The sequence below is a fragment of the Morone saxatilis genome, unplaced genomic scaffold (genome assembly GCF_004916995.1).
Source record: "Morone saxatilis isolate NCDOM2014 unplaced genomic scaffold, NCSU_SB_2.0 Contig18, whole genome shotgun sequence".
In the NCBI taxonomy this organism is placed as follows: Eukaryota; Metazoa; Chordata; class Actinopteri; family Moronidae; genus Morone; species Morone saxatilis.
The window spans coordinates 23,668,135-23,680,999 of record NW_023339740.1 but is presented as its reverse complement, the minus strand read 5'-3'; the positions used below and the strand labels follow the sequence as shown (position 1 = coordinate 23,680,999).

Here is a 12,865-nt window from a genome sequence, read left to right as displayed (position 1 = left end):
ACACACACGCACACACACAGAGGAACTCATTAAAGCTGGGCTGCTGTGAGCGACCTGCCGCTGTTCCAACAGAAGTCCCCATTTGAAACACCCGGGCGGCAAGGACAATTGTTCCTGTTTTGTGGGAATAAATCACAGGAGCTAAATGTGACTAGTGGCGTCTCACTTTGATTATCACTGTTGACATATTAGCCAAGTGCAGAATACAAATTGTGCTCCTTAGCGTTTTAAAAAATGGTCATCTGTAATCACTGACTGGATAATTGTTGGATGCTGTTGCTCCATAGAATTTGACTACAAAAGAAAAAAGGACACTTCATTGTATGAAGATTTTTTAGATTTTATTCAGAAGTACTTTTTTAATTAAAGAGTCTGCAGCTCAGTTTAGCCTGAGTAGCTTTTAGCTCATTGGTTCACCAGACTTTATAGAGTTATATGTCAAGGTAAACCAGTTTTTGCAAAGTAAACTAAGCAAGTACAGATAAACAGGACTTGGACATTAGAGAATCTATTTTTTAACAAGAGTTCACAGAAATACACCATGGATGATATCTGGATTGCTGTTTGCCTTCAAAAAATGTGTTTAGGAGGTTTAAGGTTGAATAATGAAATAGGCTTTAAAAGAAAATGTATGTGATGCATATTTGGTAATGGATTTTGGGTGCAAGTTCAAGTTTTGATTGCTTATATTTAGTGATATTAAGTTTTTCTTTCTACCTATTTGAGTCTATTTTGGTGGGTTTTTGTTAAATTATTTTATAAGTTATTTAAAGCAACTTCTTATGTTGTACAGTTTACGGGTATCTTTAAGTTCTTCTTTAATCAAATAATTTGAAACTTCAGATATGTTTATATATTCTTTATTTTACAAGCTGTCTTTTCAGTCTTCATAGAAAAATATAAAGCCAGAAATGTTTTTAGTCATTTATCTGTAAAAACAGTAAAAATAAATTGACCTGATGATTAGGACAAATAACATCCTCCAAGTAACTGTTTCTCTATTATGATTGTTTAAAAGTAAAAACATGGCGAACTGAGCATGCACTTCAAGCCACTCACCTCACTTCACTTCTAACAGGTGATGGTGTCATCTACATATTTGTTTCGTCTGTGTGAGAACTGACACAGCTTAGAAATGTCTAATACCTTAACTGGTTAACAAGCAGGTTTGGAATCAAATAGGTTTTGGGTTTGAATACAGGGTGCATCTTTTCCCATACCAGTACAATAATTACAAGCATTGTTTTTTATGTTTTTTCTCTGTCACAGTTTTGGCAATAAATGTTTTAGTGAACATTGGTTAATCTTTAATGCATGCTATTTGCTGAGACTTCAGAATAGATTATCAAAAAATGTGACAACCTTTTACTGTATTGTCTAAAAACATTAATTGTAGCTGATTGAAAGCTTTGTTAAATAAAATGTTAATGATGAACAAATGATGGCTTCATCAGTAATAATTGATGCAGATGACTTTTCAGTCATCTGATTGGACCTTTAGAAAATTGACACGTACAACACTGCAACTCATTATTTAATAATTACCACCATTAAAAGTGACGTGCTGATGATAACAATAATTAGAATATAATTGATAATAAGGAACTACATTTATTCCACATGTTCATAATTAATTCATCATCATTGTTTACCAGTGAATTATGAAGTGTATCAATAATTCATGAGTAAGCATATTTTGACAAAGATCAAAGCAGTAAGCTATACTTTTAGCAAATACGGTATGTTATATGGACAGCCTAAGTAAAAGGTCTGACGTACATCTCTGGAGTATAGTACTACATGAAATATAGTCTGCAGAATGAAGTTAACAAAATTACTCATAAACTTACAATTTAATTAGTTAATAATATTAGTATCCTGCTGGATATGCAGGATCACCAGAAAATTATATATGTATATATATCTACCTAAAGCTACAGGAGGTAACTTTTATAAAAATAACTTTTTGGCATATTTGTTGAAACTGTCACTATATCTTGACAGTAAATCGTACAGATAATCTGTGAAAAAAAGCCTACTAGTGCTCCTAATGGCATTTGCAAGAATCCACGTCACCTGAACAAAAACAACCAATTAGACCCGGGAGGTGTCTCTGACAGAATGTCTATCACTGCGCATCCCACATCCCAGCTCCACACGGAGCTTCGGGCTCTTTATGTCAGATGCTGTAGAGCTTGTATCGACGAGTGGTTAGAATGGGATGCTGTCTCGGAAGCCTGTGGGCCTCTGCCCTGGGGCGCTCTGCCCCGGAGTTGCATCTTTGAGAAGACAAGTCACAGCTGGAGGGGACCGGGGTCTTGGCAAGGTTCATCCCATGGAGAGCAAGTCCTATGAGGGATGAAGTTTTGCAGGGCAACCAGCTCCTTCTGTGGTCCATCTTGAGGGTTTGGTGGGGCTTAGCGGAGTGATAGGGGCAACAGAGAGAAGGTTTTCCATTGTATATGTTGAAAAGCTGCTTACTGCATATTTAAGTATCTGATGACTGATTGACCTGAATGTGGCTCCTGTTCACCATGCTTTGTGCTGTGGTAAAGCAGTAGTTTTAACTTGTCCAATCAATGAACATTAATATTTATTTGTTAATTTATGCACTTCATAATCAGATGTTTGAGTGACTCATGTAACTCATGTCATACTCTTGTATTTTACAGGCTCCCAGAGGTACGGATCTCAGACAACGGGCCTTACGAATGCCACGTGGGCATCTACGACCGGGCAACAAGGGAGAAGGTTGTCCTGGCTTCAGGGAATGTCTTTCTTACTGTTATGTGTGAGTACCATCACTGCACTTTATCTATATTTTAAAGCCCAGGAAAAATAATTTCAGTGGTCTTTGCTCACAGGATGCTAGGCTGGGACATGAGGTGGATGGAGAGGGACTGTTCAAAGTCAGCCAGTTGTACAAACTGAATGGGATGCAGGCCTGCAGGCAGGAGACAAACCCACCTTGATCCCTTAAAAAAGTGTGAAGCTTCAATATCTATGTGAGGTGCTGGAAAGAGGATGATTTAAAACTTATGATACTATATGTTGGATGCAGTTTTCTATCAAGAAACAAAGGAATATTATTAAAAAAAATTAAAAAAGTTAAACAAGTCTGTTAAATAATGCAAATAGCATCTATTCAGGATCTTTAGCTGGTTCTAATATCTAAAATGATCAAGCAATGAATATTTTTATATTAACAATGTATCACATGACAATGTGAAAACAATGTGAGAATGCAAAAGGGATCGCTCATAGTGATGAATCAACAAAGAATTATCAGCTGAATCTGCAGCTCCCTTCAGCTTTAAAGAGCTTTATAGTAAGTTTTTGGCCATTGTTTAGCTGTCCGGCCCACAGGTCAAGCTGTTATTGCTGTTGTATCATTCTCACTACTGTCATAGAAGTGTTTGTTTGTTTTTAGTAAAAAACTACCTGCCCAGCAATAGCAACTAGCTGGTGAACATGTGGAGTATGTTGCAGCTAAAAAAACAAGCCAGAGTGGACTTAAATTTTGCCCTGAAGTGGCAGGTTCAAGGAATGCGGATAGGTCAGATCTTTTTGATTATGAGATAGTCTTTTATCACTGTGCTGAACCTGCAACATGCAGTACGTTGGTGTGCAAAGAAACATTACCTGCACATATTATCTGTCTTCTGTTTCTCCCATTGGTGGTATTGAAGTAGGAAGACTCTGGCACACTTGGGTTTGGATAATAACTTATATTTGCTATGCTTTTACAGGATTTCCATTTTTATAGAAAACACCTACTTTGGATCTGTCTATCCATCTGTCATTCAATCATATGGATTTAATACTGAGGAATATTTACTTTCTTCAATTGACTTCAAACTGTATTGCCTCTGTCATACAGTCGCTATTAAGATTATTCAGATATCTTATTCACTAGAGGAGGTTGTGTGCTTGTAGCGTATTGCTCAGTCTGTGCTGTAATTATTATATTTAAGTCCCCCTAACGACAGCTGTTTCACTTGCCTCTGATGTATCAATTTCAGCAGCAAAGACATGCTGTTCTCCATGTGGTCCTATGGCTAATTAGCAATGGTGAAATTTTTCAGTGGAACACCAGAGAGAGACACCATGTGACAATATTACTCCATTATCACATTTTTTGCCTTCGAGAACTGCCTATTGTTTTTCATGATTCTTTTTTTCCTTTTAACTGTATTTTAAACTAAGCCCTTGACCCTCTGTTCAGTTCAAACCCATGCCTCTACTTGAACACACACTGACGTTGGTGAAAGACTTTATCAGTGGGAGGGGATTTACTCAGTTAACTGTTTCCTGTTTCAGCGTTGGGTGGGAAGAAGTGAATGATGTAGTCTTGGGATAGTTGGAGCACCCTAACTCAGCTGGGTCTTAAATCACCACTCCACAAGAGAGGAAGAAGAATGGCCTCTGGCATTGTGGCTAATTGCCGTCTAAACTGAAACAGAATTATTCATAACCTATTAGTGTGTCAAGTTCAGTGGGAAGTAAAGAAAAAAGTAGAGACGAGAAAGAAAGAAAATGAGAGGAAAAAAAAGTTAATTAATAGGAAGCAGTACACGGAGAGTATTTTAATTTTTTAAAGGGCTTCATAAATAAGAATTATCATTTTAATGAATCCCCTGCCAAGAAATTCAATCATCCAGTTTTAAAAGGCTAAACCCTGAACTCTTGGTACCTCTGCTGCTGTCCTTCACTCTCTGGAAAGTTAGAAAAGTCTTAGCTTCTCTTCTTGCACTGCATGAGAATATGTTGACTTCATTAGGCCAAAAGGCATGGAAGAATCTCTCAGCTAAATGACTGTCATAGTCATACTATGATGACCAATTAGCTCAAGCTAGATCCAATGATAATGAATGAATAATTATAGATAACCGATTTCTGGACATTTACAAGCTTTCAATATCAAAATAATTTGATTCTGTTTTGTTTGTTTGTTTTAGTTTTTTAATGTACACTGTATACTATATATGCCCTGGACAATTGCACCAGCAAGCGTTTATCTTGATAATGAGAAACATGCACTACCAAGATGTACCAATAACTAGGGCACTTCATTATGTACTATGTTAGCTAAATGTTATACCGCAACCTGAAAGAGCTGTTACGCTGCTCTTTGCCTGTAAATGTAACTAGCGACGAACTACTGTATAAGAATTGACAATGAGACACTTATTTAGTTGTTATCAGAGCTCAAAATCAAAATCTGAGCTGAAAGGTTATGAATGAGAAGTTCAGTGAGAGAAAATGCAGAAATAAGCTGATAGACAGAATTCTTATTAGACTATTGAATTTACTGTCAAATAATTTTCAGTCTCAGTCTGCAGAGGATACATTCAACAAGATGTATATGCACAGCGGGTAGAGAATTGACAGTGTAATAGAATTTGGCCTTTTGACCTCCTTCCTTTCTGTCATGGTTTGATTGAAGAGGGCTCAGCTGAATGACATCAAAGAATAAAACATTCAGTTCTTTGATGTTAAGACCAGAAACTTTAATACGATTATCATGTTTCCAAAAGATGAATATAAAATCATAAAATTCTGTGGGCCACTTCATTAGGGAAGACTTAGTACATTATATTCATAGTAATCACTGCCCAGTGCTGTTGGCTATGGATCTGCCAGCTAAATAGGAATTTCAGAGCTGGAATATTTAATCAAACAAGAGGGTTGGTTAAACCTGTGTGTCAAAAATTGTAAAGCACAGGTTTGTTATACTCATTGCCCTCAGGTCAGTGCTACAGAGGGAAACTACACATAAAACTTCATGGTCAAGTTCATACAAATTGATTTTTACATGCACAATTTCAAACAGAATCAGTCTGCTTAGAGCAATACCGATGCATGGTATAGGAAAGGTTATTGGTTTCTGTGCAACTAAGTTGCGTGAAATTTTTCAACAGTATCAACTACTTTCTTTTCGTCAGTGAAAAAAATACTAAACAAAAATACCTAAAATATTTTACAGTATTATGAAAGGTTTCTTGTTTTGAAAAAATACTAAAAATGTAATTAAAATGACATACCCTACCTTTAACAGTACTACAATTTTAAGTAAGGTTGTGCTGTAATCAAAGAGATTTTAATGTCAATACAAGTCATTGAGTTCAAACAAGTAAGAGCTGGATTTTTAAATAAATATTATTGGACACATTTTAGATATTTAATTTTACCTTTAACAAGTGATGTTTCACTGAACATTTAGTTTGTGTTATGTATGAAATAGTGGACTTGAAAGATATGTTTAGCCCGCTGACATCTTCAGCACAAAATATGTAATATTATTACAGTATAATAGATTCTGTATATTGTGATTTCAACACTTAGGGGATAGACTTCACCAATCACATAAAATAGATATTTCATTCTGCAAGCACTGACATATCCATCCCTGTAAAGCTAAGGTCATAATTTCAGGCTTTGGTGGGTGAAAGAAATCAATACCTCTTTTCCCAATGGTATAGGATCATTATTTGTTATTACCCAAAGTGATTCCTATGCGACATTCCAAAGATTACAAGGAAAGGTTATTTGTCTCCTCAGAACGAAGTCTGACCTTGGGAAGCCAGCTCCAGGTTGATCTGTGCATATTGTCCGAGACAACTAAGGTTGTTATGTTGTTGTCTGTATCAGATGACCGTTGCGACTCCTCCGCTGGATGAAGAACATCTTAATAGCCCTTGTATTTAAACATCATGTCACGTAATTCCAGAAATCCTTTCTTTTAACCTTTTGTAAAGCGTGAGGATGTAATTTAAAGGATACCCTTCATGAGACGGCAGGGCTGGTATTTATAACCCCTAGAAACAGAGATGAGCGCTAAGGTGTAGAGGGACTAATTACCTTCTCATCCCATAAAGCTGGGATTCGCTTCAATAATGGATGCCCAACTTTAATTAAGCGCTGTGTATATTTAGGCGCTCGTTTATAAATGGGTGGGATTAATGGCGTACGAGCCAAGCCCAAAGACAGCAACGCCTGCAGACACAGCAGTTCAGTATACTAGTAGGAAGAGTTTAGGGACTGTGTGAGACTGTGCGTGCTTGTGTGCGGAGAGGCATGTTTGGGTGGCGGGGTTTGATGGATTGCTAGGGAGCGGCTGTTCCCTTTGTGTCCTGTACTTGTTTGCGAAGTGAAGAGAAAATCTTGGCCAGAATCAACAATTCAAACACAGTTGCCTAGTTATCAGCTCTCAGAAAGGATGCCAATTTTGTCAGTCTCATCAGTTGTATTCTGAAGTGTTTGCCATGTCGTCTTTTAGCACGTCTCAGGTCACCATAGGGGATTGTTCAAGAGTCCTTGATATGATTCTCCATTACTCTCTCATTTATCTTCTGTCACCTTCCTACTCATCACTCTTAATGTCCTACAGTGTGGTATCAGCATCACAACCTGTTCAACTGATTGCGTGCCGAAGGCAACAACATTCTCTGTTTCATTTTGTGCATCAAATGGAATGAATAAGCTTTGTCTTTTTTGTATCTTATTCATAATTCACAGACAGACTTTCCTCTGACAAATTTATCTGGAGATGAACAAGTCCTTCGTTATTAAACAAAATTGCGTGACCCCTCCCCACTCCTTACCACTATCACCATTCAGCTTTGCTGACTGGGAGCAGCTTACAGCACCAATAAAGCATATTGACTCAGAGCCCATTGAAAGAATAAAATTAATTCAAAGAGCAGATGAATTATTAAATTTCTGTCTTTGAGCTAAACCCTGGAGTGATAACTGAGGCAAAAATAAACAACCCATGGGCTTCCTCAAGGATTTCTCTACCCAACAATGAACTGGTAGTATGTGCATCACTTAGTCTATGCTAAAGAATTTCTGTCTGATTATTTGTCTTGCTTCCATGTTGTCAGAGTTTTGTCAGAAATATGTCTGTTTTCCCTTTACTCTATGTTTTTTTTTTTAATCCACAAGTGTTGGATATTTCATTAAGTCAGAAAATCTATTGCTGCCATCTTGCTACAATTAGCTTCAACTGGGTTATGGCATAATCTTGCAATCATATTTGCTGCCATACTGTATCTCATTTGAGGCTACATTAAAAACAAGCCATTTTACCCTCTAGCTCATTCAGTGCCTCATTCAGTTGACATTCACCAGGCACTCATCAGCGGGGCATCCGATACGCGCCAAGGCTGTAGCCTCATGAGTAAGCCTGTTTTCATACCCGGAGATTTCACACAGCAAACAAAAACAAGCATCTGATGGTTGCTTCATATCATCTGCTCATATTCTGTCCACTGAAAGGCTCCAGGAGGCACTTGTTTGGCCCGAGACAGTGTTTATCAGCTACAACCTGGATTCACTATATGTACCCTTACAAAAAAGTACCATGGTATGAAATTGTTATACATGATAAATGTAAGTAGGTATTACCTAAGCTAGCATCCACAATAGTCTTACTGGACTTTGATGCATGGCTGCTGGTCCCAGATAAATTGCTAACTGTCAGAACGTCCCAGAGGACAAGAACAAACAATAAAACTGACACCACTTTTGAGACAGACTTGTTGCAGCACAACTTGTGTTTTTGTTTGGAAACTGCAATTCCTCATCTATTCGTATATATCTTTATTTGTGTGTGTGTGTGTGTTGTGATTATGACATATAAAAGACACTGTCAGTCGCCTCTGTGCTCCCTGACCACAATCTGCAGGATGAAGTAGGATGTCTGAGACACAGCAGTCTGCCATATAAGTGTGTAAAATAATGTCACTGTATTGTAATATTGTCAACATGCCCGATGAAATGCAAGACACAGACTTTTAAATGTATTTTAAATACATGTATTTAATACTTTTTTTCAAATAAAATTTTTAAAAAAATCACAGAGGATGCGAAAATCAGTAAAAATCCCCTTGGCTTCAGTTGTTGTTAGTAACTTAAAGTTTGCAAAAAAAGGGGAAAAAATATTTTGAAAACCAAAATTCAATATTGCTATAATTCATATTTTCATTTGAGTATACTGTATTATACTGTATACATGTTGCCGTACATGGTACCAGATATCCATTCCATTTTTAAAAATGTTTACAATACCCTACTTAAGTGCAATATACTACTGTAGCATGTTAAATGGCAACTGTTACATTGCTGTACAATGGTACATTTTTTGTACCATGGCCAGTAGCATTTTCAGTACCATGGCACAGTGCTGCTGCATTGGCCAGTACCCCAGTTAATATCTGTACCATGGACAGTTCACATTACAACAATACATTACAGTTTACAAATTTCACCGTGACCAGTAGTACATTGTTTGTGCCATGGTAAATACCACGGTAAAACTGAAAATACCATTTACATAATAATACAATGGTACTTTTTTGTCAGGGCAGGGTATTTGACACACTGACTTATTTGAATTTGGATCCATGGTACCATATAAGTTAAGTTAGAATCCCCGCAGACAACTGGGTATAAAGAAAGGATGAAATACATTACTACCAGCTTGGGTGTGACCATACATAGTCAAGACAAGATAGCCTATCGAGCCAGTGCCACATATCTATGTTGAACACAAATCAAACATATGTGGCAATTTATCATTTTCTTTTAATAAAGATCGAAGGTCTTTTTTTTTTTTTTTCTGCATTTAAGCCCTAATATTGGGCCTTTTTTTTTTGGTATTGTTATCTGCCAAGTACAACACTCTTCTAAGTATATTATTCACTTTTCCGCTCCTCACTACACCCACTTAATGGCACAAAACTCTGCAGGCACATTAAAAGTTTGTCTTCTCATTTTAAATGTAGGCATGTCCTGAGTAGACCCTGCTGCTTCCACCACCATATGGCACTATTGTTAAAGAGCACAAATTAGGGTTGTGCTGAGTATACCAGGCTGCTGAAATACACAAATACCATTTTGCTCTGCATGACATCAAGAGATATTATAACCCGTAAAACACAGCATCTCCTGCCGGTCAAGCATTAATCATTTAGGAATGCCCCTCCCAAGATAGATATTCTGAGTCATGAGAGCAGCAACAGTGGAGGACATCATACAATGATCATTCTTCGTAGTATTTCTCTTCTATACATACTGTAATGCCTAGAGAATGAAACATCAGTTCAAGTCAATGAGTCACATCAAATAATGGTCAAGTCAAGGTTGAAATAACAGTTGTAAAATTGTCTATGACATGGAGACATTGCTTCTGACAAGAAGAAACTTTCAGCAAGTCAGCATTTTTTTTTTCAAAGCACCACACTAAAACACAGAAGTATACATCTTCAAATGGTTCCAAGAGTCTTTAAACCATCACTTTTGAATAACCTTGTGATGTCTTTCACAATGCAGCTCTTTCTTGTTTTCTTGGGTAGCGTTCCTTCCTTCATCCTGAGACGTGCATGTCTGATATTGAACACAGTGTCTCCCCTGATGTCTCCTTGTGGTTCTCTGTATGCTGTAAAGCGTAGGCTTCATTCCTTGTGGCGCAGTCTCCCTCATTCCCTTCACTCCCCCTCACTAAGGATGTCTTCATCACTTGCTGCGCTCTGCTCCCCACCAAGGTCCCTCCTTTTGAGCGTGGTTGACTGAGGAGGCGACAGAGGAGAAACAGCTTCGCCTCCCCAGAGATACGCAGCTGATTGTACCAAAGGATGAGAAAACCTCTTTGTCTCTCTACCTTTTACCTCAATATCACCTTGCTTGATAAGTCTCCTTTCCTACGAAGTGATATCCCTTAAAATAGTTTCTGGCTTCACAGGTTTGAAGCAAGTTTGGCAAAACTCAGAAAGCCTTATCTTTTTCTCTGTAAATTAAATGATTCATTCACTTAAGGAGGTTATATGTTGTATTTTAAATTTAATTCATTTTTTCAAGAGACTAACCCAAGGGCATCTGTAACTTAACAAAAAGGTCAACTAAAAAAGCCCAGACAGGATGAAAAGAGCTGGAGTGACTCCCTAGTTTGTAATAGCATTCCAGCCCTGTGGAGTAAAGTATATTATATGACTTATTTTTAGCTCAGCCTAACTTGATGGCAATATTTTTTGTCACTTAAGGAAAACACATAGATGTGAGATCACCTGTCTGCCATTTATATTTGCTTTTCCCTCATAACATTCATTTTATGATGAATTTTCTTTAAGTATTTGCGCCCACAGTCTATCCCCTGTGTGCTCTCTATCAAAATATTTTATTATGTCGACCCCCTCAAAACTGTTTTGATGCATAGCTCACCAGAAGGGATCTTGTAGGCTTTCACAATAACATATTGACAAGAAAAGATAATGATGACATTTTCTTTCTCACACGGGCTGCATTTATGCTATTTGGAAGATAAATTCAATACACAACGTGGTTGAAAGCCTCGAAAGACAGTACGTCTCCTGATAAGTGCGACTATGAATGTTTTTTTGCACATTGTCTTGTGAGCTGTCTGTTAGCTTTTGTAAAAGAATGAAGTCAGAATGTATCTCAATTTATTTGCAATCACGCTGCATTGGAATTTGGGACTTTAAAATGCCTCATCGTGGCTGCCCGATTAGCTCAGTGGGTAGAGCTGGCAAACCATGTACCGAGGCTGAGTCCTTGCTGCAGCGGAAGCCGACCTGCGGCCCTTTGCTGTGTGTCATCCCCTCTCTCTGCCCCCCTTGCCTGTCTGTCTTCAGCTGTCACTATCATAAAGGCAATAAAAAAAAACAAAAAATAAAAAAATACCTAAAATGCCTCGTGTTTTGAAAAGGTTTTTTGTTTTATTTTGTGAACTTGTACTTAAATTAATAAATAGATAATTTTATTGTTTTCATGTTGCATATAAGCATCTCCCACACAGATGAGGTTTGTGGATGTCATTTAGTTGATCTTTCTATTGTCACACTGGGAGGGTGGAAAGTGGCAGATATTTCTAAAAGTGGTGCTGAGTACCTTCCACTGTGGTCTTAGCTCTTTGAGATTTGACACTCATCTTTGCTGCTCCACAAAGGACTGTGAGACAGGCGATAAATTTATGGGGAAAGAAGAAATACAGGTTTAGGAGCCCCTGAAAGCAGCCTGTGGGCATGGATCGAATGGATTTCTTCTCAGTGTGCCCATTTTTTAAACTTGAATAGGAATCAGAGGAGGGAAAGCTAAAGGGAAAATTGAAATGGGAAATTCATATTATATTGGGACCCTTATTCTGTCCTGTCAAAATCCATCAAATTAAGGGTAGTAGCCTGCATTAATTGTGTAAATGTCTGGTCTGAAATAGTCCTGCTGAGATTTATAATGACGTCTTTGGAGGAATACAACAAAGTTGCTTTTAGATGTTCAGTCTCAAGAGAAGTGTAATAGAAACCAAACCTGTTAATGAATGTAGTAACCCATATAGACACAAGGGCAGGTCTGTCCCAAATAGACCTTGTTTCATTTGTGAGAGGAAGGTTATTGCTAATTTACAAAATATAAAAATAAATATATATAAAAATAATCTAATTGCGCTTCAGAAATTCACATATTCAGGTATTTCAAAGGGCAGAAAACTCTGATAAATATAGAAATGAAAGTGAAAGCTTGTGAAATGTGATAGCTTTAGAAGAGCCAAATACCAGCTTGATGATTCTGCTTTTAGGAATTAACCACTAATTGGCACTCTAGTAACTCCACTTTCTTTCTCTCCATCTCATTCTACTTCTTATTATTTTAGCAGTAATTGTACCATTGGGAGCTGTTTTACAAACATTTTGGCTTCTTGAGGTGGAAAATATTAGCTAGTGGATTTTATATAGGGATGGATAACATATTATCACTTTTGACATATTTGTCCATTGATTGAAATTCCATTCCAAATCCAAGGCAGAATGAATTGAAGTTTAATTAAAGTATCTGTCTATCTATCTATCTA

The 12,865-nt window shown here is 37.3% G+C and overlaps 1 protein-coding gene across 1 annotated transcript in view; it reads left to right on the top strand.

The window, feature by feature from the left end:
• Positions 1-12,865, top strand: part of igsf21a (immunoglobin superfamily, member 21a) — a 159,786-nt gene that overhangs the window by 93,427 nt on the left and 53,494 nt on the right. Inside the window, exon 4 of the mRNA XM_035661267.1 lies at positions 2,673-2,791. Coding sequence (XP_035517160.1) covers positions 2,673-2,791 — 119 coding nt within the window. The remainder of the gene's footprint in view (positions 1-2,672; positions 2,792-12,865) is intronic.